Raw genomic sequence first — 27,444 nt, 5'->3', positions numbered from 1 at the left:
AATATGCCACTTTGGCATAAGAAAGCTTTTGAGCTGAAGGCATTTGAGTTCCTGAAATCCCTTACCTACCCCAAAAAGCAGAACCTCCCCAAAGAACTCAATAGTCATACTTCCCCTTCCCAGGCCACTCTAATCTCTTCTGACACCACACCTAGACTTGTCACAAAGTACTGCATCTCCCATCTATTTTTCCAAAAGGCCTATTCATTTCCCAAAAAGTCACTTGCTTTTCCATATGTGCCTTTCTCCCTAACCCTTCTTCATTAACTTGGGTATCTAGACCCTACATTTGCCCAGCCTATTGCTGGGTCCTCCCATTTGAGTGCACGATATACATGTTAATAAACTTCTGTTTGTTTTTATCTTGTTCATCTGCATTTTTGTCAGTCCAGTTTATAGAGCCTCCACTGGGGAACCTAGATTGGTAGACAAAAAACATTTTCCTTCCCTACAATACTTTGATATTTGACTTTACATGTATTTCCCAGCTTTAAAAAGCTATGATTTTTTTTTAAAAAACCTATAAAAAACATAAGCTCCTGAAAGAGTCAAATTTTTAAAACCATTTGAGACTCTGGGTCTAGTTTCTTTAACTTTTCAAACTCAATATTAAAAAAATAAAAACTATACCAAAGTGCTTACTGTTTTAGGCAAAACTGCTATGAAGACTTAATAATAAAATATTTACAAGTACATGCAATTACAGAGTAAAATCAGTCTCACCCATAAAATTTGTTACCAAATGTTTTTCATAAATATATTTTAACTCACTTTACCAATATTATTTCATCTTTTATCATCTTTTCATTATTTATCTTTATTAAAAATAAATCTGAAAGTGTGAAACTGAATGGTGGCAAAATAACTTCAAATTAAAATTTCCTACTTGAAAAAGTAACAGAGATCTACACTTTGTAAGGGGAAGATTGGAAATAATACATTACTGCTATTAATAATGGCAGATTAAATAATAGGGCAGGTGCTGTAGTTCTAAACACATTACTACTGGAGATTAATAAAGCATATAACATAGAATTTAGGGTTAAGTCCTATATAACGTAACGATATAACTATATATGTTTATATAGAAAGTCATGTCTGCAAACACTGGGCATATCTACTCAGTTAGAAGAGAATTAGCTTTAGAAGGGTCAAGGATGCAGCACTTCTGCCGTATAAAAAACACATAAAAGACACAAAACAATATATATATATGTATACTTTTAGCATGTTAAAAACAATCACATCAAAAAAGTATACAGATAAGAAATGTCCCAGATGACATAAGAAAATAGTGTGTGTGTATACATATTTTGCGTACATACATACATAAATCTGCAGTATTTCCCACTGCTGGTATATAGATTTGGGAGCAGCTCAGATGCTGCTGTTATGAACTAAATTGTACAGCCTGAATTATTACAAGTCACAGAATCATGATTTAAAAATTAGAATGAATATCCTCAGCTACATTTTTAGGTACATTTACTTCTAAGCTTCACATGATCTGAATCGAGAGCCCAGTGATGCCACGATTTTGTTTGCGCTTCAGTGTAGGCCTTACCTGCTAATATACTACATTTGTTTTGCCATTTAATAACATTTCCAAGTTGATTAAAATTACATTAGACTCATTATATACATAAAAAATATTGTCACATTCACAAGCTAAACAAATGTTAACTTTCATTTTAAAAGACACACTTCTGTACCTTGAAAGCTTAAAGCCCCAAATTGCAACAAGAGCCCCCCATGTTAGGTTTTCTACTCTATTCTTCAAATGTGAGCAAAGTAATGTTGAAAACAAGCTCTCCAATTAAACACGAAGTCATACTTTCTCAGCATGCTCCAAACTTTGTCAGTGTTGTGGTAACTGTAGTGTAAACAGAATATTTTAAAGACATTGCTGATTTCTTTTTAATATGAACCTAAATTTTTGTCACTGAACAAGAAAAAAAAATTTGAAATTATGAAAGTCACACTATTTTAAAAAAGACCAAATTTTAGATTCTTATTAATAATTTAGATCATTTTTTATAACTTTATACACCGATAATTTAATAGCCCAAGTGCAGCAATATCCACTGACTACATTCTTTAAAGAGTGCCAGGAAAAAGATCATGTAAATGACCACCCAGTGCTTTGTAGTGAAGCCCTGCAGGAATCTGAGGGGCAGAAGCAGTAACCAAATTGTTAATCCTGGTTTCAAAGGAATTTGCAAGCAGTTTGTTCTGTTGCCCAACAGTAACTTGCAGCCTCTCCTGCTGGCATCCACAGGAGAGCTGTAGACAGGACCACAGCACTTCCTTTGCACCAGGAGAGGAACCTTCTGCTCTGAGCTTTACAGGAGTCAGACCAGAACAAAGGGAGCAGAGGCACTGATGCCGATCTCGGTACAATTTGGCCACTGCTGCACCTTTGGCCATAAACTTACTTTAACTGCCACGATTTTTAAGCACCATTAAGTGGTTAGCCTTTCTCTTCAATGTTTTTAATTTTCAGAGTGAAAGAAAATATTAGCAATTGAATGAGAAATATGAGCATTCTGTGAGATTTGAATTAATCAACTAGGGGTAAACCCTTAAGTCATTTAAGATCTGGGTTAAAAAATATAAGAGGGAAAACTTGACTGAAAGACCAGTTAAAGAAAAGAAGAAAGATAAATTATTCCATGGATCTAGATTAAAAGCAGTTTTTTTTAAACGTTTCATTAGTTCTGTGTTCAAATGTGTATGCATAGATGCCTGTATCTATTAAAAGACACATACACTACATATAGCCTTAAAAATATCTACTCTACATGTAGACTCTACACGTCTAGAGTTTTTCAGTGCTTTGTAACATTATTCAAAATAGAATGGGCTAATAGAGTAAAAGGGTTCAGGTTTTGGAGAAAGCTACAAATGAAACTGAGTAGTGAATAATTACTTTGCGTGCATCCCTATATGCTATTGCTATGTTTCCATGTTAAATCAACAGGTTCAGTGATGATGCCATTTAAAATGCTCATCTTAAGCAGCATCTACAGGGGGATGAAAACACTTCCATCTATCCTTATTACTAACATACATAACAATTGTGCGAGTTGTTTACAATGGTATAAAATACTGCTTTGGCAATTATAAACATAGCAATGTAGGTTCTATATGGTTACTATTCTCTTGTCTTAAGCAAGTATAGATGAATTCTCACAGCAATACTGACTCTTGAATAGAAAGTCCATCCCGGTTTCTGTAGTGATAAACTGGAGCCGCGGACCCTGCATATGGATACATAGGTGAACTGGCATCTTCTAAAGCTGGGGACGTTCTATACCGCAATGGACTATCCATGGATACTGTGGGGAGGCTATGGTCCTGAAAGGGTACATGTTGAAAGGCAGAATATTTTGTTAAATTGCTTAAGTGGCTATGGTTAGCTTCTTGAGTCCGTGACTGTTCAGGCATCTCAGGTCTGTATGTGTAACTGACTTCTGACCATTTTCTGTTATCTGGCAAATAATCCACTGGAGGAATGATGAATTTTCCATTCTTTGGGGACCCTGAATGGCCCGAATACCCCCCAGCACCAATATCAATGGGAAGAACTTCTATTCGACTAGATGGTAGGACAAGAGGAGTTGGGCGGCTACGTGATTTCTCTGGGGAAACATTGATGGAAAGACTGGAACCATAAGGTCTCCTGGAAGGATTCGTTTGCCCGCCATGACTAAACTGTTCAGACACAAAGCTGCTGTTAGCAATAGGGATGTGTTTTGGAGAATTTCCATGGTAAACAGGGGGATTGCTGTAAGATGGGGGGTGCACTGTCCCGTAATCTTCCCCATCTAACTGAGTTGGATATTTTGCATAACTTGGAGGCTGTACTTTAAAAGTAAACTTGTTTGATACTTTTGATGGACTAGAACTTGGCTCAGCGTGCTTTCTTGGACTGTGAGCATAAACAATATTCCTTGGACTTTGAGAGTAAGCCCTTTCAAGTGCCTCTTCAACAGATGTGCCATTTTCATTTTCAGATACATTATCATACTGTGATGCATTCGAGCCCCGTTTCCCTTCCTCGGCATCCCAGACTTTCATCTTCGGCCTCGCGTTTGACATTCGAGGATCAGCGGAACTTGGGATGGTGACTGTAAGCGTGGGGTGCGCTGATCGACTTTTGCCTTCAGTGGCATATTTGGCCGTTTTTTCAAGAGCTGAAACATCTGATGGTTTATTCCATTTGGGCATAAATTCCTTCCTGATATTTGAAGTAGCATTGCTGTTTTGATTAGCAGCTGCATGATCATATTGCCTGGTATTGTCTTGTGGACATGATGGAAGTTTCCTTTGAAAATCTGCCTCATCTTTAAGCTTTTTACTATCCTCATCCACTGATTTCCGTCTTAGCTGCTTCACTCTTTCTGGTGTGCCAACTCTACTTTGATGGTGAGGGGAATGCTCTGATTTCTTGTGGGGTGAGGAGTCAGTCTCTTTTCTGATGTTCTTATGGGGACTTGACCTGCCAAAGCCTTGTCCATTGCTCAGGTGACTAATGCCAGCAAACTGAGATTCAGGCGGAAGCTGTCCCAAAGGTTTCTTTGGAAATTCATCCTCTTTGCCTAAAAGATAAGAAATTTATAAGTAACATAAACACATGAGTGAATAGTAACAAATATAAGAAATGCACTATGAATAACTTTCCTATGAGCACTCATATACATACACACAGAATTATAGTGGCTTAAGAGAAGCATTTAGAGAGACTGATAGTAAAACATACCAAAATTCAAAATCTTACTAAGCAATGTGCAGATGGGGATGATTTATAACCTTACAAGTAAAGTTCATACAATTGTGTAACATATGGTTCTTGTATTTTGTGAAGACACACTGTTGACATGCTTTTTCAAGAATGCAAGGCTGACAGTCTTATTTCTAGTCCTAGAACAATCCTGCAGGTCACTTATTCAATGTCTTGCCATTACTTTCACTTTAGCTTACCTTAACTAAAATGGTTTTGAAATCTCAGTAAAATATTACTTATCAACTTCAAGCAGATCTGCCAAATTTAAAAGTCAACTGATGACCAACTGTGATCTAAAGTTGTCCCCAAATAGCCTATTATTATTATTACTATCACCATCACCATCATTATCTTAAGTACCTCCCACAGTATAACTTCATCATAAAAAGAAATAGTACTCTCTATTTTAAAGCTAATATTCTAAGAGGATCCTATTTTAAAGAAAAAGAAGAGAAAATCATATTGGCTATTTTTAGTTTTATATTTTAAATAACATCATAAAATAAATGAGAAACTAAAGATAGGTGGAATAAGTTTGCCATTTAGCAGTGTTTAAAGATCACCTGTTACAATACGAATATCCAATAAATTGTCTTGAATAAAAAACAGATTTCAGTTATAAAAACTTGATAGTTGAAGATATATTTTCACCAGTTATTACAAAATAATATATTCTCACTTAAAGACAGTTGCTGCTCACTTCAAACATCACCCATCCGTTGTCCATGCATCTGATAAACGCCGAGTGAGCGCTGCTTCAGGACTGTGCTAAGGAGTGAGTATATTAGTAGTGAGTAGGCAGGCCTGGTCTTTGTTTTCGTTTAGCTCACTTCTTGGCGAGCACGATTTTGATATTTACACACATAATTTTCCTTAAGGCATTTCAAAAAATATTCAATGAGCTTTTCTTTGGGAGGGGAAGGAGTAGAGAATGATGAAGAAACAATATCCTTTAAATAGTTAAGCTACCAGAATTAATGAAGCTAAAAATAACCTTGTGCTCTTCTAATTCAGTGGTTTTCAGACTTTTTAGAAGCAGACTTTTTTTTTTCAAACCAAATTTCATATGAAACCCCAGTATATAAAGAAAATATAAACAAAGCTGCTCTAATTAAAGTGGAAGGGCTCAGGATGCCTCCCACCACCCCCTTTTCCACTCCCCTCAGCTGGGCAGCTTCTCAGATCCTCAGGGTTTCAGAGGGATCCAGTCTGGCTGAATTTTATAGACAGGAAAGCAGAGTCTCAGAGAATCCAAGTCACTTTTAGTGGCACAATCAGAATGAGAACCAGGACCCAGTATTTTCTTCCACTGTGCCATGCTCACTAAACTCCAAAGAAACTTTGGATGGTTTTAACCCAATTTAACTTTACCTGGACAACATTTGTGCAAGCTCTTTATTTTATACGTTTGAAAGCAAACAAAGCATTAGAATTGGGAATCAGTTATTTCACTCATTCACCCATTCAACAATACATACCTACCGAGCAACCACTCTGTACCGGGCACTGCTGTGGCTGCTGGCCATCCACGGACAAAACAGGGGAAGTCCCTGCCCTGTACAGCTTACATGCTCTGGGGCAGAGCTATGAGGACATTGTACTAGCCAGGACCAGGCAAGGACAATGACTTGGGGTGGGGCGGGACAGAACAGGGAGAAATTCCAACAGAACAAAGGTGCCCTGTTCCTGGCATGGGAGACAGGAAAGAATGACTAGGGGCAGGGTCAGAGGAACAGAAGAGTCACACCACACAGGGCCTTGAAGAACTCTGGGCTTTTTTTTTTTTTCTGTATTAACTACAAACTACTGAAGGCTTTTCAGGAGAGTCAAATAATCTGATGTCTATCTTATAAAGTTCACTTTGAGTGGTGGGTTGGCCTTAGATTGTGTAATAGTTAATGAAGGTAATAATAGTACTAGTAATACTCACTAAGCCCTTATCATGTGTTAGCACTGCTCAAAAAGCTATAAATACAGCATCAGCAACAGGCACATAACATAGCTCACTACTATTATTCTCACTGTATAGACGAGAAAACTGAGGCAGAAGTGAGCTTGCCCAAGGGCGCACAGCTAGTCAGTGACAGATGGAGGATTCAGGCCCAGTTGATTCCAGAGCCTTCGCTCTTTACCCTGCACTACAGTGTGGTGGGAGAAGTGAGAAGAGGTTGTTTCTAGGGTGTGTTTTAAAGCAGAGCACAGCACTTGCTCCTGTGCTAGGCAGAGTAAGGCATGGCTCCTGGTTTACAGACGGCAACAGACAGGGGCCAGTCAGTAACATTCCACGTCTTTTCATAATAAAGACATGTTATGTTATGTGGACAAATTGTTTCAAGTGATAGCCCCAATTTTAAAATGCTCATCATTGAAAAAAGTTTCTTTGTTTATGAATGCTGTATGTAAACTAATCCAAAGCATTCCAGTTCAGCTCTGACAAGTCTCACAGGAAATACCTAGAATTAGGGTAAGAGAGTTGACTCAAAGGCAGCCCAGGTCAAGAACTTTCACAAGTACGTAGTTATTCAGCTTATCTGGCTAAAAGCTAACAATAAAAATTAAAATCCATCTAGGGCCCCCCAAAAGTTTTTATCAGCTTTGCTGAGGAACCACTCTTTACCGGGTACCGCTCCGGGTGCTGGCCAATAGTGTTTCATTTAGTCCAGATAAATACCTGCATCCCTTCCTCCCTACAGGCAACCGACCCCAACAAACTCAAATTATCAAGAAGAAAGAAAGACCTATGTAATAGAAAAACTGAATTTACAAATTTTCTCTTGGTCCCTGCTCAAACAATTTTCTAAGATTACACAACTCAGTTATTTGAATGGCTAATTCAATGGCTGGTTGATACTCCATCAGATAATATTATCAGCCAATTGTCAAAACATCCTTTTCAGGTTGGTGAGTAGGAACCTGATAAAAAACATAACCATTAAAGAGAAAAGGAAAACAGTGGCACCCAGAGAGTGGTTAATTCGTGTCTGCAAGATGTGCTGTTAAGGGACAAAATTGGATTAGTTGTAGAGATTTTCATGCTGAGCCCCTTAAGCTGCCCCACTTCTCCAGCACTCAGTGGCTTTTAGCAGCTTGCAGAGAGAGCCTGGTTCATGGGAAATCATTTTAAATATTTAAAAAATTCTCCATAGCAGTATTATTATTATTTTTAAAAAGGAACATCTGTTACAACTTGCACATACACTCTCCACAACGTCAATCTGTCCTCAAAGCTTCAAATGTTTCTCTGAGTCCAGGCTGGGTACTCAGAGCCTGCTTGCAGTTTCCATCTATCAACTCGCAACTCATGAAACCAAATCCACTTGAAATTAGATTTTTCAAAGGTTAGTTACCTACTGTACACTGAACATCTGTGATCTACCCCCTCCCAAATTCAAGGTTGAAAATCCCGAAATGTAACCCTGATGTAACGGTATTTGGGAGTGAGGTTTGGAAGGTAATTAGGTCACAAAGTAGAGATCTCATGATGGAATTCGTGTGCCACCACCCCCTCCAAAGTACAGTAATGGATGAGGACACAAAGAGAGGTGTGATCCGCCCAGATTTTACCTCCCCCTTTGTGAAGGAAAAACGCTGCCAGGTTGTATCACAGGGACCGCAGCCCTTGGGTTCCTCCAAGCTGTAGTCAACAGCGGGGTGAGGAGAGGCCCCTGGCAGAGCAGGAAGGAACACCCAGTGGAAGAGACGCGGTCAGACAGGGAACTCAGGACCAGTGGGGACAAACCACCTCTTTCTGCCCTCACACCTTTCCAAACACTCCAGAGAGAGGTGACACCTAAGAGGGAAGGAAGACTGTCCTTGACTAGCTGAGTGAAGTACTGGACAGTGCCTGGCACATGGCGGACCCCAGTAAAGAGCTGCATGGTCTGGGTCCTAGGAGGTGGACCGGGCACTAGAACTGGGGATGATTCACCAGAGAACAAATTTGTGTTTGTCCTCTTCTTCAGCAAGGTCTGGGCCTAAAAACCACCTCATTGTTGTGGGCTGAATTCTGTCCCCCTCAGGATTCATATGTTGAAGCTCTAATCCTTGGTTACTTGAAATATGACAGCGTTTGGAACTAAGGCTTTTACTGAGATAAGTAAGGTTAAATGAGGTCACTGGAGTGGGCCTCTAATCCAATGAGACTGATGTCCTTGTGAAAAGAGATCATCAGACACAGAAAGGTCAGAGGGACACCAAGTGAAGACAGCCATCTAAAGCCAAGGAGAGAAGAATCCAACCCTGCCAACCCTTTGATCTTGGACTTCCAAGCTTCCAGCACTGGGAAAAAATTAATTTCCATCATTTATGCCACCCAGCCCAGTCTGTGACGTTTTTGTTATAACAGCCTGCACTAAGACGCTACCCGTAGGTCTACATCCTGGATCTGAAAACTGATTTGCATTATTAAGCACAGGTTTTATGGATTGCTTTTTTTCCTAAAATAATGAAATATTTATGATCATCTGCTTTTATGGTCCAAGCACATTTTCAGTGTCTACCAGCTATAGTAAGTAAAATTTATTTTACACAGCCACACTGACAAGGCCACCGAACAAAACAAATGGGGAGGGTGGACACCAGCAGCACTGGACCCACAGGAGTATCTAGGATCCACTGCTTCACAGACTCTTGTAGGCCATTTGCAATGTCTTGTAGTCACCAACTTACGCCAGGAACAGCAAGTGTGGGGCTAGTTTCCAAAAGCATTTTCCGCAGGCATTCAGCTATAGCTACTTACTGACACTGATGAAGATGATAGGGCATCCTACCAGCGTGGTACCCAGAATTTAAGCAATATTGTAGGTTTGGACTAACTGGAGAAGAATAGAATAGGGTATAAAAATGAGCCAATAAGGGGAAGAGAGTTTTTAAAAAACACTTTAAAGTGGGGGTAGAAGGAAGGAAGTGGGGAGGAAAGAGGACTAAGGAGGAATATTAAACATCTTTGGGGAAAATAATGCCATTTCACATGCCATTCTTATTCTAACATGCATAGGTTTTTCATTTTTTAATCCTTTAGAAACATAAAAGGCACACATTGGTAAAAACTATCAGGACACATAATAAAATGTAGGATAAGCCATGTATTTCTCAGGAGAAGCAATCAGAAAATTGAGAAGGAAATAATGACAGACTGAGGTGGTAATTTCATGCAATCTCTCTTTAGGAAGTAGGATTCTGTAAGAGGTACATGGCAAATACCTCAAACATACAAAGACATTTAGAGACTACAGCCCCTGGCCCCCATAAAGATTTTTAATAAGCATGAAAGAAGGTAAAGCAATTTGAAAGAGGCAGTAGACAGTAATATAGGAAAGAACCTCCTAAAATGTAACTGCTTAAAAAAACCAATTCCTCCCCATTTTAAAGACAGTAATGCTAGTTAAGCTGGGAAGCCACACAGTAGGAGTGAGGATGTTCACAGGTGTCAGGACCGGAATGTAGGGCTGGGATTTGCTTAATTTAAAACACTGTCAGGTCACATCTACTTTGTATAATGATTTGTGACCAGGGAGCATGCTGAAGACTAACAATGGCAAAGTGGAACTAAGCCATGGCTCATGATCCCGTATTGACATCTATCTTCCATAAATATTTGTTGACCGATAACCCTGTTGGATTATGCCATGTACAGGTTACGCCCATAACTGACCCAACACCTCTGAACAGTGTACAATTCTACATACATTGTTGGCACTTTGGCAAAGGTCCTGAGGAGCCTCAGGCCAACCTCAACTGTAGAAGGCTGTGTCTCTCAAGAGGAGGAGGGATGAGAAGCGATGGAAAGAAGTGACCAGAGAAAGAAAAGAGAGAGAAAGAGAGGCATGGAAAGAAGGAAGGGGAGAGAGAAGAGGAGGGGACAATCATGGTAGGTGAATAATGGAGAGGACCAGAAGGAGAAGGAAGGAAAGCAGGAGGCAACAGGGACTGGGAAGGCTGAGAATGGAGACAGCCACAGGGAATCTATGAGCGAGCATCTCCTGTCCAAAAGTAGGTTCTAACGCCCATGTATGAGTGGGGACATGCTCATGGGACACTGGGCAAAGCAGAGGCCTTTCAACTTCAACAGCAGGGACTCAGGGACTCAGGGACTCTGTGTGTGGGCAATCTGACATTTACAAGTATGAAATTAAGAAGAAAATGCACTTGACTTTGTCAAAAAGGTGATTCTTTTTTGAAGATTAATTACTCAACTTTCACTGAGCTAAAGGTATACTATATGGATTCTATAAAGAGGACAAATGCCACCGCCAGCAATATTTTTGTATGCTAATAAATATTCTCTGCCTTTCCCACAAAAGTAGATCCAAATAAGCATTAAACATTATTGTATAGTCTCTTAGATTCATCTTAACCTACTTGAACACACATATACAGCTACACTTGGCCTTTGTTTAACTATATTCTTTCATCCCTAAGCAATTGAAAGTAACCAAAGGACTCAAGCATAATTAATGTCAAAGCAGATAACTAAAAATAGGCAATAAGTATTAATGTTTATTACCTATACTTGCATTCTAGACTGCTTTTCAATAGACAATAGTGTTTTGCTCATCCCACTATAGTCCCATGTCTAAAACTTTATTCTTTCCTCCTTCCCCTGAAACCACAGGGGAATCGTTGCCCTACTCCTTAAAGGGCAGGAAAGCACCGCAATTCCCATCAGATGTAATAGGGGATGCTGTTGTGAAAATACCACATTTATCGTATTTTTCACTGCTGTTACCATCCTTTCAGTGGTGAGCATTTTTATGCCAGCAACTAGGATATTCTACTCAAAAAAGGGAGATATAATGATGTATTTCAGAATAAAGGCAAAAATATTTACTAGTTTTTTTTAAAGCCAACAACAACAAAAATACTCTAGCTATCCTCAAACATATAAGGGAAAGAATCCCTGTTAAGTCCCTCCAGGCTTGGCGCATCCATCTCTGATCTTACTCAGGTCTCTGTCACCACCCAGTGGACACCACACCCAACTACAGGCCTTGCAGATCAACTGCCTCAGGAGACAGTAACATGTTTTTGCACCTAACAAGAGACATATAGTGACAGTAAAGTGCTCTACGCGCTCTTTCTTGTGAGCAACATTTTACTTTTAAATTTCAACAATAGAATATATGTACTTTGGTCTAACAGTATTTAGTAAGAAATGGTGGGGGACTGTTTTCAGGAAAATTATTCTGGGAGAGTCATCTCATTCCCTTCCAGATCAAATATTAAGTCCAATTGAGTTTTAAAGTACCGTCACAAAATTACTGATTTCAAATATATATCTGGAAAACCATCAGCCCAAAGAATGTACCATTCAAACACCATACAGCCTCCCACATGGTGATCAAAAGAGTATAGTTTGCCTTCTAAATTATCGCTACGTTATTAAAAACGTAAAAAAAATATTATAGTTAGGCTCATAGGCTGGACTTTTTCCCTCATCAGATAAAATTAGAAAGATAAGGGAAGCAGAAAGGAGATACTTATTTAAACACATTTTGTTTAATACCACATAAATTCAGTTAGGTTTTTGTGAAATAACCCTCAAAAAGTGGGAAAGGTTTTTTTTTTCTTAACTAACACTACAATTGACTTTTGTGTGTGTGTGTGTGTGTATGTAATCAGAACACAAAACTATTCCATCACCTCAAAAACTTCAGTAGTGTATTTTGTCCTTTGGTTTTTATTGCTGCTGCTGCTGTTTTTTTATAGTAGTCGTCAAAAAATTTGAAACACATGAAAAAAATTTTCATACGCTGAATCAACAAACTTAAAGAACTAGGTTTCTGGATTTGTATATTTAGTAAATCAAATACTTATCTAAAAAAGCTACATAATGCCATGCATGGAAAATTATCCTTGAGGATTAAAAAATAAACAAACTTACACTGATAAACACCTTCTTCCAAAGGGTTGCAGGAAAACAATAACTGCTAGGTGTATGTAAAGAAAGCACCTTGCAAGAAGTCTATTACAAGGCTCAAAAGTTTGCTGCTACTATTAATCTTCAAATTAATGGGATGGACATTAGTAGGAAAACAAGCCAGCCAAGGGAGTGTTGTATGTCAAACCGAGGAGTCTGGATTTTCTTCCGTTAGCACTGAAGTGCCTCTGAAGGGCTGGCTACTGTACAAGGTTACTCGGGCTCACCAAGGAGGTGAGCAGCTCTGGAGTCGGGATTTCAGTGTAGACGGTGTGGCTCTGGCAGTGAGGGTGGGGAGAAGGGAAATGTCAGAGAGACATTACCGACCAAAAGAAACATATACTTGGCAACTAAATGCACTGAAGCTAAATGGAGGGCTGATTAGTGAGGGTAACAGGGCGGAGGCGATTCTGGATGACTAAGAAGATGAATGAATATTGAATATTTCACAGTGATAGGAAATGCAGGGGAAAAATGGGAAAAGGTTGGAGTGGGGTGGCAATTTAGACAGTAAGTTTGAAGTATTTGAGGGCCAGGCAGGTGAAGATGCCCATTTAAGGTATCTGTTAATGAGTCTGGAGCCCACAAGTTCAGTACAAAGATATGGATGGAGGCTCAGAGTTGGAGTCTTTGACCCGACTGCCGTAAGCGTGGGGAATGGTAAAGAACCTGGGGCAGCGTGCAGAATGAAAAGAGGCAAAGAACACAACCTCAGATGGGTAATTTAAAAAAGAAGCTCAAGAAAAGGAAGCCCTGAAGGAAGAAGTGAAGGAATGGTTAGAGCGGAAGAGGTAGGAGAAAGTCAGAAACAGACAAGTTATCTGGGAGTGAGACAGAAAGACCTCAGAATTGTAACCCATAGAAAATATTGCTGTGGATGAGCACAACCGAACGTTTCTTCCTATGTTCAGTCAAAACTTCAGACTGATACTACCAAAAAAATACAAAGGAGAAAATGTAACACTGAAGCTGTGAATTTTTTTCTATAAATAAAGAAAATAAAATTCCCATATTACTCTAGGAAAGAAAAGGACAGGTACCAGAGTCAAAAGCTACAAATGCTTTCTTAAAAAGGTTCCTTCAGTTTCATATTTTCTAATATCTAAACTAAAAGATAAACTTTAAAATGGCTCTCTCAATTATTCTACAATTCTTTTCCTCTCTCGATTGTTTATATAGGTCGTAAGCTGTAAGTTTGGGCCAACTTGGCAGCCATAGTGGATCAACATAGGCTTTCTCCCCACAGTGACTTCCCTAAGTGACAAAACCTCTGCCGAACGGCTCCATCTGAATAGAACATAGCTGGGGAGAACAAACGGGTATTTCTGTCTAAATAAACACTAGCCAAAGAGTGATACAAGAAATCATCTGAATCATTTTGATACTCTGCTTGTCAAAAGTACTTCTATTTAAAGTGAGGTCTTCACAGTTGATCCACATGAAGAGATGGAGAGCTAAAACATTATAACTGTTTGTACATGTTTATTACTAGTGGCCAAAAAAAAGGCATTATAGAATTAATCAATACAACAGAAAAATAATAAAATAGAACAGAAATGCCTGGAAATCAATTAGCAAACATAAAGGAAAGGCTTGATACACTCACAATAAATGAAGACTAAAAAAACAGCAACATAAGGATAAAGTGTCAGCAAATTAGGAAGAGATTGTAACATCTGTTGATAAAATACACCTACAATCTACATGCATTTGTGGAAATGTATGTGTTTACATATAAGTTTATATGTGAAAGCAAAGGAAAAGGACCAGAAGAATCTGCCCCAAACAAACTACTGGCCAGTAATTTCCTTTGAAGGCAACAACAGAAGTACAGTGAAGTAAAGGGGTCTTCATGCATCACACAGCATACTGCAAAGACTGTCTAGCGCTCTTATGTGGATGTCTTTGTGTATTCTTTGCAGAATAAAACTGAGGAACAGGGGATTTTTAAGATAAGACAGAAATACTTGCTGCACATAAAAGCAAGGAAATATTCACACTACTAGCGTTAGGTCAAAAGGACACAGGATAAGGGAGATCCCAGTGGCCAAATGTAGAACTTGAGCAATAAAACAATAATTACATCTGATTGAAACATTTAGAATAAGTCAAATTCCACTAATTCACAATGAGAAAGCAAGTTCATCTGTTGCCACTGGAGATAATGAAGAACAACAACTCCTAATTTTGAAAATTGATAGAGAAAACAATTACGCATTTATTCGGCCTTTTCAGTAGGAAATACATTTAAAAGTAACCATAGAGTCCCTGTTGATGGAGGAGAGAAAACTCTGTGACAGAAGAAAATCTGCTGATAAATAGAAAAGAAATATCAAATTTGAAAGTTACTATTTTGCAGCCTCTAATGAAAGATTTGCTTTAGGCAAGAATTATTGATGAAAGCTAAAAACATCAGGGGAAAGATGAAAAGGAAACTGGATTATCTGTACAGTGTCAAAAACATTATGACATTGATTACTTGCTAAAAGTTTTATAATTAAAAACATCTTATTTGTAAAATGAGAGATCTGCTTACCACCACCTTTTACCCAGGGTTCAAACTGAGTATCTCTATTATTAATAAAACTAGTTTTTATGTTCCACCTATTTAACCTGAATCTAACTAAACCTCTACATTTAACTTCTAGCTTATAGAAAATATAGAGGCTAGAGGAATGAGTTAAATGACTATAGGAGAGAAAACTGGGCTACTCCAGAATGCTGGACAGTCCACAGATAATAGGACTGATTTTTCAACAAAATGTCATTGAAAAAAAGAAAAATAAAAGGTAGGAGTGGAGAGTAAGGAAAAGGAGGAAGAGGCTGTTGAATAGAAGATACTTATGAAACATATCAAACAAATACAAAGTGAATTTCTTGGTTAAATCCTAAGAAAGGATTTTAAATAGCTAAGATGGTTTTGGGTACAACTGAAAAAATTCTAATATTGTATTGGTTTGTAGATCATATTTGGGATATATGATGTCCTTATTTTTCACCTTAAAATGGGTTCAATAAGTTGGGTGATGAATAAATGGAGAAAAGGATTCTTTACATTTTTTCTACTTTTGTATATATTTGAAAAGTTCTTTGCAAAATCTTATACAAATATATTCAGAGACAGAAAGTGAACAAGTTTCTTAAAAAATACAGAAGTCTCCCCTTATCCATGGGAATATGTCCCAAGATCCCCCAGTGGATGACTGAAACTGCACACAGTACTATATAGTACATATATAGTGTACTATGTTTTTTCCTGTACACACATACATACATACATACATGCCTATTATAAAGTTTAATTTACACATTCAGTACATTCTGTGAAAACAACATTATCCTCACAACAAAGACAGACAAAGCCACTACAAGAAAGCTACAGAACAATATCCCTTATGAACACTGATGCAAAGCTCCTCAACAAAATACTAGCAAATTGAGTTGAGTAACATAATAGAAGGATTGTACACCACGGCCAAGTGGAACATATTCCTGGAATGCAAGGATAGTTCAATATACAAAAATTGATCAATTTAATACACCACATTAAAAAAATGAAGGGGGAGGAAAAAAACCATGATCATCTCAACTGATGTAGAAAAAGTGTTTGACACATTTTAACACTCTTATGATAAAAACACTCAAGGAACTAGTAATAGAAGGAAACTACCTCAACATAGTAAAGGCCATGTATGGAAAAAACCACAGCAAACATCATATTCACTGGTAAAAGACTGTAGCTCTTTCTCTAAGATCATTAACAAGAAAGGAATGCCCATTCACCACTTCTAATTTACCCAAATACCAGAAATTCTAGCCAGAGCAAGTAGGCATAAAAAAGAAATAAAAGGCATCCAAACTAGAAAAAAGAAGAAGTAAAATTAACACTCTTCCCAGATACAATCTTATGTGAAGATTCCACTCACACCAAAAAAAATTGTTAGAGCTAATAAATGAGATGCAAGTCAACACACAAAAATCAGTTGTATTTTTATACATTAACAATAAACAACCTGAAAAGGAAATTATAAAACAATTCCATTTATGACAGCACCAAAAATAATAAAATACTTAGGGATTAAACACAGAGGTGAAAGACATGTTCCATAAAAACTATAGAGCATTGCTTAAAGAAACTAGCTAAAACAAAAACAAATGAAAACACATCCCATGCTCATGGATTAGAAGACTTAATACTCTTAAAATGTTAATGCTATCCAAAGTAATCTACAGCTTTAATGCAACCTTTATCAAAACTCCATTTACATTTTTTGCAGAACTAGAAAAACCATCCTAAAATCCATATAGACTCTCAAGGGACCCTAAATGGCTAAAACAATCTTGGAAAGCTGGAGGACTCAAAATTTCTAATTTCAACATTTATTACAAAGCTATAGTAATCAAAACAGTGTTGTAGTAGCATAAGACATCCACTTTAAGACCAATGAAATAGACAGTCCAGAAGTGTATCTTCACCTATATGATCAAATGATTTTGACAAGGGCGCCAAGACCATTCAATGGGAAAGGAACAGTCTTTTCAACACTGGTGCTGGAAAAATTGGTTATCCACATAAATAAGCATGAAGCTGGATCCTTAACTAATGCCATGGAAAAATTAACTCAAAATGGATGAAAAACCTAAATGTAATCCCTAAAAACTATGAAAATGTTATAAGAAAACACAGGGCAAGAACTTTATGTCAATGGATTTGGCAATGATTTCTTGGATATGACACTAAAGGCACAGCAACAAAAGAAAAAACAAATTGGACTTCATAAACATTAGAAGTGTTTATGCACCAAAATAATATCAAAAGAGTAAAAAGGCAACCCATAACATGGGAGAAGATATTTGCAAATCATTTATTTGATAAGGAATTAACATCCAGAACATAGAGAGAACTCTTAAAACTCAACAATAAAAAAACAAATAACCCAATTCAAAAATGGGCAAAGGACTTGAATAAATACTTCTCCAAAGAAAATATATAGATGATCAATGAGCACATGAAAAGATGCTCAAGTCACTGATGACTGAGAAAACGTGAATCAAAACTATAATAAAATTACCACCTCGTACCAATCAAGTGGCTACTAAAAGAAATAAAAAAGAAATGATGGCAAGAATGTGGAGAAATTGGAAACCTTGTGCATTATTGGTAGAAATGTAAAAGGGTGCAGCTGCTGTGGAAAACAGTGTGGTATTTCCTCAAACAATTAAGTAGAATTACAATATGAACTACAAGTAGAATTACAGTATGTCCCAGCAATTCCATTTCTGAGTATATATACCCAAAAGAATTAAAAGAAAGGTCTTGTAGAGATACTTGTTCACCCATGTTCATTGCAGCATTAGTTAGCAATAGCTAAAACTCGAAAGCCACTGACGTGTCCTTCTTGAATGGATAAGGAAAATGTGGTTTATGCATATAATGGAATACTATTCAGCCTTAAAAGGGAAAGAAATTTTGACACAGGCTACAACATGGATGAACCTTGAAGACATTATGTTCAGTAAAGTAAGCCAATCACAAAAGACAAATACTGTATTATTCCATTTACATGGGCTACTTAGAGTAGTCAAAATCATAGACAGAAAGTAGAACAGTGGTTTCCAGGGGTTAGGAGGAGGGTGGGAATAGAGGGACCTTAATTAATGGGTACAGAGTTTCAGATCTGTAAAATAAAGAGTTAAGGAGATGGGCGGTGGTGATGACTGTACAACATTATGAATGTGCTTCATACCACTTAACTGTACGCTTAAAAATGGTTAACACTTTATGTTGTGTATTTTACCATGAGAAAAAAATTCAATATAGCAAAAGTTTTCCTACCCAGTTAGAAAAAATGAAAAGTTCACCTTACAGTAGCAGTAAGAAAGATAAAATTACCTATAGGAGTGGGGGGTTGGGCTGGGTGTTAAGAAATTTATAAAAGTCATATTAAGAAAACAAATTTGATTAATGAAGATTAAAGTAAACTTGAACATCTGAAAAGCAAAAGCTTGTATTCAGAAGAAAACCTTGCCTTATAAATATCAATTTTTTTCTCAATAATCTTTTAAATTCAGTACAATCAATTAAAATACTAGTGGGTTTTTTTTTGTAACTTGACAAAATAATACAAAGTTATGAGGGGAAATTAGCCCCAATAGATATTAAAATTGTTTGTAATTAGCAAAGTTGAGGCCAATGAACAGATTGTTGTCCTAGAAAGTGCATGGCCACCTGGCCACATGCCACCTTAACTGCCAGTATGATCAGAGCAAAACTGAGCCAACGTTTCCGGTCTTCATCTACTCCTCTCCCCTAACTCCCTGCTCCACTCCATCCCCATTCTACAGTCTCCTAGTGCAAAGACCTTAGAAAAGACTACAAGATTCCTCATGCATAAAATGAGGATGAGTACTTTCTTGTAAGGTACTTTTAGGGATTAGATGAGATAGTGCATGTCGTAAGTGGCTCAGAGTAAGCATACAGTAAATATTAGCTGCTGGTTAAATGCTGATTGACATAGGTTTTCATACGTTATTCTCATGTTCATATAGTTCTACTCTATTATTTTTTATCTATGTCTTTTACTAAAACTTGTCTTAAACTCTTTTTAAAAGTACTCGACATATTTAAAAATAAATGTTAAAGTAGCAAGGCTGTAGTTAGTAATTGTGTTCCAATGCATTCCCTGCTCCAGGAAAGAAATAGCAGAAAACAGACATTATTACACTGAATGAGAGAGGGTTGACCTCACTTAGGAAAGGTGATGGGTTCAGAGGGCCAATGCCCACATTCGGTTACTGCTGTAATGTTTTGGTTTCGAGGGCACCCTTATGACCCAAAACAAACTTCAGAGAAACACTAATGATTAGACCTCTTGCAATTTATAACTGAAAGCAGAACATCCAGGTTTTTACCAAAGGGGGAAAGATGTTTTTCAGTAATGTATTTCTGGTTGTTCTGTACACACACATCCAAGACATCAAAGTATGGGCCACACTGACTAGAAATGCTAAATCCAACTGCACCTGAGGGTATTCATAACTGACCTCATTTACTTTTCTTCTCTTACTCATGGTCTTCTACTTCCCAACACCCTTCCCACACCCATCCACGCAACAAAGGTAGAAAAGGGGGGCAGAATACCTTTTGTACAGGATATATCATACATTGTGAAGTAATATCTAGTCAAAACTCTTAAAAGTTATTCCTACTGTGATCTTTCTACATTTTCTTTTCTCTTCCTTCTCATCCTCTACTACCCTGCCCCTGATCCTTCCCCTGTATCCTGTATCTGGCTGTTATTACTCCTCCACAATGTTTATCTTTGAGTAAATCCCCTCTCTTCTGTACCCTGAAAGCAAGAAACTTGTCTTTATTTTCAGTAATTCATCCCCAGGAGAGTACTTAGCAGAAAAGCTAGTAGGAGGTACTAGAACATGTTTTGAAATAAGTAAATAAAGAATATTATCTACACTGCAATATACTGCAAAGAGCCCTGGATTAGTAGTCAGAAAAGTTGGACTCCAGTGTCAACAATGATATCTGCTCGTTCTGCAGCTTCATATTTAAGCATCTTAGTATCAGTTTCCTCTTCTATAAAATGGGACTCTTACTTGCTCTGCTAATGCATATAGTTTCACAAATTGAATGATGAAAGTAAAAAGTGCTTCTTCTTTTGCTAGTTTAAAGCTGCACGGTTACTTCTGTTGAACAATATTACTTGTCAAACAAGCTTTCTAAATTTAAGTAGTGATAGTAAAGATATCCTATTAAGAGAGACAGACATGATTAATACATTTATTTGCTTTTTCTTCAAATAAGAATCAAGTCATGAACAGCTGGTAAAAAACTGATTTACATTATGTCATCACGAGCATGTATAATGCTCATGTTTTGAAACAGTAATGGCCCGTGTTAATTGTGCTGTATCTTTCAATTTTAATTATAATTTAGATAAAGTGTTTCGATATTTCTTACCAGGTTCTGGAAGGTCTAGTTTTGCCCGCTTTAGTTCTGCCATAGAAATCTGAAGTTGCTCTATCACAAAGTCATCTTCAAAAAAAAAGTCCTTTGCCAAGGTCTCCTGAAGAAATTCTACAAGTTCTTCCATAGACAATTTCATTAAATGTTCTAAGAAAGGATGAGAGAAATAAAAATGCTATGTCAACAGCTACTTTAGGTAGAGAAAGAATTCTATTCTGCTATTCTGGTGCAGTATTTTTTTTTAAGAGGCACAACAAACAAATTAAATATGGTATTGTGAATATCACTGAAACTCAGTATGACAAAAATATTTTCTGATATTAAAGCAGTCACAGAGAAAAGCAGGTACTCATACAGCAGGGGATAGGAAGGTGACTACTACTAAATACCTTCTCATGGTTTAAGAATAACCATACCCGGGCATTAATATTAACCCAGAGCAAGAGCTCCTTTAGATACAATGAACAGACTATCTATGATGATGAGAGCACTTTCTGTTTTATTGGCATGAGCTCCAAATGCACTTTTAGGTCTATATTTTCTACTATTTCAGAAATTCAAAAAAAATTGCATTACTAGTTTTATTTTTATTTCTACTTATGCAATTAATTTTATTGGAAAAATTCAAAGTACAAATACAAAATATAAAATAAAAATCAGGTAAGATCCCACTAGCTATGTCCTATAAGATGTGTGTACATGTGCATTAATTTTAAAAAGTAAATTACATTTTCCATGATATTCACCTCCTTGTTTTTTTCCTCACTCAATAATGTATGCATATATCACTGATATTTCTTATTTCAACAAGTATAACTTTGTATCATAATTATTAAGAACTATAAGAGTCCATTGTATGTATGTACTATACTTTTTAATATTGGACATTTATGTTGTTTCTTTCCTTTTCGCTTCTTTTCTTTTTTTCACTATTTAAAACCACTATGTGGTGAACCTCTTGTAACACTGTCTCTGAATATTGGTAAGGCAATCAGGAAATAACCAAGAGAAAACCTTGGGAGCTTCAGCTAACTATTGGTTAAGGGTCCCAGACACAGTTTTTGAAACTATATATGGCAGTGAAGCAATGTCCAGTAAGTCTTTGAGCTTTCTCTTCCTAAGAAAACATACACAGCAGCAGACTTTTTTACACAGCTTTAGTCTTAATGAAACAATAGTATATAAAGTATTAATAATTGTTATGCTTAAAGATTCTTTACAAAGGGTGAAGAAACTTTTTACTTGTCAAAATTAATCAAGACTCATAAAGTAAATCATACTTTAACTGGGAGAAGAGGGCTATGGAAAAATAGAACATCATGTTTATACTCCTCATGTTTAGGGAACATTAAAGCAGTAAGAATGTATCTTAATAAAAGGTATTTACTTTTGTTCTATATCTTGGTCAGTTCATAATCCAGAAAGAGGAAAGGGGGGGTGAGAGACTGAGAGAAATTGATTGATTTCTTTGTCACTTGTTTTGTTTGGTGCTGTGGTCTGTGCGTTGGGGGAGTAGGGGGTTGGATGTAGGAGGAGCGAACCACAACACTTCTGAATCCTTTTCTTTCCGATTGAATCATACAGATATGATTTTAAAGGGGTTTTTCACTCCTGTCTAAAGTTTGGATTATCTGGAGCTTGTGAAGTCCAGGCTTTTCAGGTAAGCAATCAAACAATCTTATATTAAAGTACCTAACGTGTACTTAGAACAGCACCATACAGAGCAGGGTAAAACACTACAAAACATGACCCCAAGTACTTAATTAGATCATAATTTAGTTGTGGGACTGAACAGACGAATCACTTGAGAACAGCGTAAGAAAGCAGAATGCAGTGAACATGAAACTATGTGGTGTGGCTGAATTAGAAGCGCACGTGCAGTTCTAAAGCTTTCAGTGATTCTCTGCGTAATTACAAAAAAAATCACATATTTTTTAAGGTTGAATTGAGATATTAAGATGGATAAGGCTCTTCATTTCATGAAGAAAAACTCTCACTTCTTGATTTTAAACTAAGGCACAGCACACCAAATTTACACAGTCTTTGAAATATTGCCAACTGCAGGGTTTTTAAAGCCTTGTTTCATTAAGGCAACTACAGCCATGGACTGTACTTGCCCCAGAGGCCACAATGCAGTCAAGCAGAGATCAGCTGAAGGTTCCCCATCTCTGTTCTACACCTTGAAGATGGATGCGTTTTTCCTGGATAAAGGAAATAGTAATGGAAAATGTCCTCTCTAGACCTTTTAATTAAGGTGCCTGGTTTCTTTGGTTTCTCTCTCTACCTATTACAAAGCTGAGATTCAGAATGATGAAAAGGATGAATGGGGTCCCAGTGGAAACAAATACTTAAGATTAATATTATTAGTAAAACCACATTACAGTCTACTGTTTAAGTATGAAAATAATAAAAACAATAAAATTGATATAGAAAAAAAGAATCAAAGACCTTTGCAATAAGGTAAGCTTCTAGTCATAAGATTCAGTGAAATTAATTACCAACTGGAGATAATTTCTTCACTGATTTTCAGGAATTTTTTAAACTCATTACTAAAAGAAAATGAAGTTGAGTGGGGAATGACACATTAGAGTTAAAACATGGCTACATTTTTGTGAAATCTTTATAGTTAAATGTCTTCTTACTTTTGTGTAATTTTAAGATTGTGTAAGACATAGCAGTAAGAACTCGTTCTCCTTCAAAGATGTAGATATCCCATATTCGGAGGTTTAGAGTAAAGGGAGTCTATAATTGAAAACAAAACAGAAATAAGGTTAATAGTTTGCCTTGCGTGGTAGTTATAATTTTAAGATTGGGTTTCATAAATAAATACTTACACGATCAAGGAAACATTGAAAAAACCACTTCATTGTATAAAAACTTGTGTAGATCTCTTGAGAATCCTGAAAAAACAAAGACTTCATAATTTCTGGATTGCAGCAAAGTATGACACGTAACACTGAAAGTTAGGGAGGCTGAAGGAAGTAGCTATCACAGCTAAACATTAACCCACTTCATTACAAATCTTTTTTCATGCTGCTGGAGTAATTCTATTTTTCGTCTTCTTACTTCCTCTTCTTCTCATTTTTACTTTTGAAAATCAAATCCTTTTTATGATAGGATTGTAATATAACATTTTGATTCTCTTTAATACAGTTTATAGTGAAGTATCTTTGCTTTACTAAAAAATATTTTAGTACCATAGAGCACATATATAGTTCACAAAGAATGAGTTTGTATATCCTTAAAATACTTTTGTGCAATTAAAACACCTTCAAATTTACTGAAATATCACATATCTTTATAATTTTGTTAGTCTATATCAGCATCAAAGAAGTTCGAGTTAGGGCTGTGATAGTTTATCAATATTAAATTTCACAAATCCAATGTCCTTTAAACAACTGCATAGTAAATGAAATGGAAAACACTAAAAATCAATATAGTAATTGGGACCAAAGGCTGCACTCAATTATTCTAGCTTTATTCTTTTTTTTTTTTTTTAAGATTTTGTTCACGTATTTTTAAAGAGAGGGGAAAGGATAGAGGAAGAGAGGGAGAGAAACAATGATGTGAGAAACATCGATCAGTTGCCTCTTGCACACTCCCAACCAGGGACCTGTCTTCTGCAACCCGGGCATGTGCCCTGACTGGGAATCAAACCAGCAACCTTTCAGTCTGCAGGCCGGCACTCAACCCACTGAGTCACACCAGCCAGGGTTCTAGCTTTATTCTTGATGTAGGCAGGTTTAAGTCAATGTCACGTCTACATACCAAGTGTTGCTTAAGCTTGGACAGAAATTTATTCAGTATTTTTTCATGATGTTCTTGAAACCTCAAGAGCTTAGGAAAACCATGGACAAAAAAGCCTAGAATACAAACATAAAAATATTTTTTTAAACAAGATCAATAAAAAATCCCTATTTTAAAATGCAACACTGCTTTCATTTTTAACTGCCAAAAACAACAACAAAAAATAAATCCAGGAGTTACCTAAATCCTTTTCCTCCCCCCACACCCCCAAAAATTCTGTATGAGCTTTGGTTAATAAAATCTGTAGTCTAATATTTGTTTTCTAAAGATTGCCTATAATCTTATAAAAATATAAAAGAGAGCAGAAATGTTTCTGTATTGAAAGGAAAGCTAAGAAGCCAAGGAAAAAAATGGAAGTAAGCCATTTATCAAGATTACCTATTCTCTTAAAATATTAGGTCATATACTGATTTGTTATCATTTTGTTTTACTGTTAATAGATTAAATAACAAACATTTTATTACTTTTTTCAGGTTTACTCTAAAAATTTCATTAATATCATGCTTTAAAAGTTTTTATCTCTTTTTAATCCTTTTATAAGTGATATTTAACAGCAATTAAAATATACTGGCACTATGTGATCAGTGTTACATCAGAAATGGTATTTTACCCAACTGATTATACAATATAATGTATAAGATTTCTAGGCTATGACTAATTATAATTCAGTGAATAGTAATTCAGTATTAATTTTGTGTATTTAATTCATGGAACTTTATATCTATTTTTATTCACATGTTTCCTTTTAGACATTCTACACAATCCATTAAAAAGGATATATACTTAATGGATTTATAGTTTTTCCATATTTGTATTTAACAACCTGGATTCTATATAACTTTGAAAGATGTTAATAGATGTTCTATGTTTAAGAAAAATAATCCAGGGGAAATGCTCTATGTTATTCATGGTGCATATGAGCTTCTTAAGGTTTCTAAGTTGTTGTATAAAGAAACATTTTTCTTTGTTTAACTTTATAACTTTGCTTAACAAGTAAGTTTTCTAGACTTATTTGATCTTGGAGACCTACCCCCCACACCAAAAAATACATCTGTTTCCTAAAAGTGAAACTATGTTTCTCACATACTATTGGGAAACACTGCTTTATAATCTTTGGGGAAGGGTTATTTCTTAACTACTTCTCAGTTTTCTAAGGTGTGTGCAAAAATTTGCACAGATAGAGATTCTATTCCTCCCTTAGTAGTATTTTCCAGTGAAATGATTTCATAAAAAAATCCACATCTCTGTATGTGCCACCTTCATGGTCAATTTGATAGTAATGGGAACTGGAAGCATTTTAAGAAGTCTGATTTTAAAAAAAGGCAATGTGTGTCATAATAAATACTAGCTAAGACACCTAATCTTTCTGTACTTTTCAGTGACATCCCAGACTTGATATTTTAAATCTCATTTTCTTCAGCCCTCACTTTATTGTATACATTTATATGTGAAACTTTCATATATGAAATACAAAAGAATGACTTTTCTGAAATTGGGCAGTCTTCTACATAATTACATGTACTTAAATTACAATAGTCCATGTACTTAAACATATATCAGCAATATCATCCCATGGTAAAGCAAAATAAAAATTGATATAAGGCAGAGTTATTTTTCTTCAAGATGCTTTTTAAATGAGACTGTCTACTGGATGGCAATTCACTGTAACGTCATACTTTTGGAGTCTATTAGTAAGGTGCAAAGTGTCCAGAAACAGTTATCATGAAGATAGTATTTATTTAAAAAATTCACAAGGAACACTGAGGGAGACAGCCAAATGCTAACACACATGCATGCACATTTTTGCACACACAGACCATGCTCATACAAAATACACCCCCCCCCCAAGAAAAAACCCAAGGAAAGAATGTAAGATTTAATAGCTATAAACTATGGAAAGTCATGATTTTAAAATGTAAAAACATTGTTTTCCACATGTTGCAGGTTCCCCACAACATAAAGTTTAAATATTCACAGAGCTTACATGACCCATTCTTACAGTGAGTAGTGTTAGATTTTGGTCGTAGTTTGGTATTATCACATAGATGGCATCGGGAGAATAATTTTGCATTATATGGACAAATGTCACTTTAATTTCCAAGACAAGTTGTAATCCAAAGTCTTAAACAAGTTTATTGCATACGCTTGGCAAGTAGAAGGACATGGTTATTAAAATCAATCTAACTTGAAAACCAAAAAAGTGCCCAGAATGTGTTATCAGCCTTTTATGTAAAATGGAATCTATTTTATGGCTGAAAGAACTATAACACACACTTGTAATACCAAAGTACTTTATTATGTACCTTTTCTTTAAATACCTTGAGCATCATTTTTCAATGAATATTCTTTGACAAAGAGTTACATATAACAATATCCAATCAATAATAAACAGTTTACTGAAGTGATAATTGCATAACTGTCTAAAAGTTTTAATCAAAAGGCATCTCTTTTTTTCTCCCAATAATACAGCTTTTCCTAAAATTGCTCCAAACCTAAATTAGTCTCTTCTGATTATAGGGGCAAGTAAGAAAATAAATTTTAAATGCCAACAATATACTCTGGGGTAAACACAAAGGAATATAAATGTGAACAGAAAAATTCATTAGAGTTCAATAAAGGAGATTGAAATTAAAAATTTGTAACAAACAGTGATTAACAGAACAAGCCCCTAGACAGTCAGTTTTTGTACTTAACTCTACCAAGCATCTTCTACAGTTTGACTTTTTTCTCCCTCTTCTGCTTATTGTTTATGATAAACTGTGGGGCTTTCTTACCGTGCATGGCATGCTTAGGGCCCGAGAAGAGTTTGACCAGGGCCCAGAAGGCATCCTCTTCATTCATATACATAAGGAGTAAAGCTGTGATCTGGCTCATCCCCTGACAGTAGCCAACTTCCTGAAGAGTAGATGAGAACACAGAAACCAGGGGCGTTAGGATCAAATTATATGCATA

At 36.3% G+C, this 27,444-nt stretch overlaps 1 protein-coding gene across 3 annotated transcripts in view; it reads right to left on the bottom strand.

The window, feature by feature from the left end:
• Nucleotides 1-1,951: 1,951 nt before the first annotated feature.
• Nucleotides 1,952-27,444, bottom strand: part of USP6NL (USP6 N-terminal like) — a 174,945-nt gene continuing 149,452 nt past the window's right edge. For all 3 annotated transcript variants that reach the window (XM_024580458.4, XM_024580467.4, XM_024580449.4), the window contains 6 exons: nt 27,267-27,387; nt 24,454-24,548; nt 23,520-23,585; nt 23,328-23,427; nt 20,680-20,832; nt 1,952-4,601 (listed from right to left, as the gene is read on the bottom strand). In XM_024580458.4, the coding sequence (XP_024436226.2) occupies nt 3,190-4,601; nt 20,680-20,832; nt 23,328-23,427; nt 23,520-23,585; nt 24,454-24,548; nt 27,267-27,387 (1,947 nt within the window). In that variant the 3' untranslated portion in view covers nt 1,952-3,189. The remainder of the gene's footprint in view (nt 4,602-20,679; nt 20,833-23,327; nt 23,428-23,519; nt 23,586-24,453; nt 24,549-27,266; nt 27,388-27,444) is intronic.

Source organism: Desmodus rotundus, chromosome 4, assembly GCF_022682495.2.
Source record: "Desmodus rotundus isolate HL8 chromosome 4, HLdesRot8A.1, whole genome shotgun sequence".
NCBI classification, from domain to species: Eukaryota; Metazoa; Chordata; class Mammalia; order Chiroptera; family Phyllostomidae; genus Desmodus; species Desmodus rotundus.
This window is presented reverse-complemented; position numbering and strand designations above follow the sequence as displayed.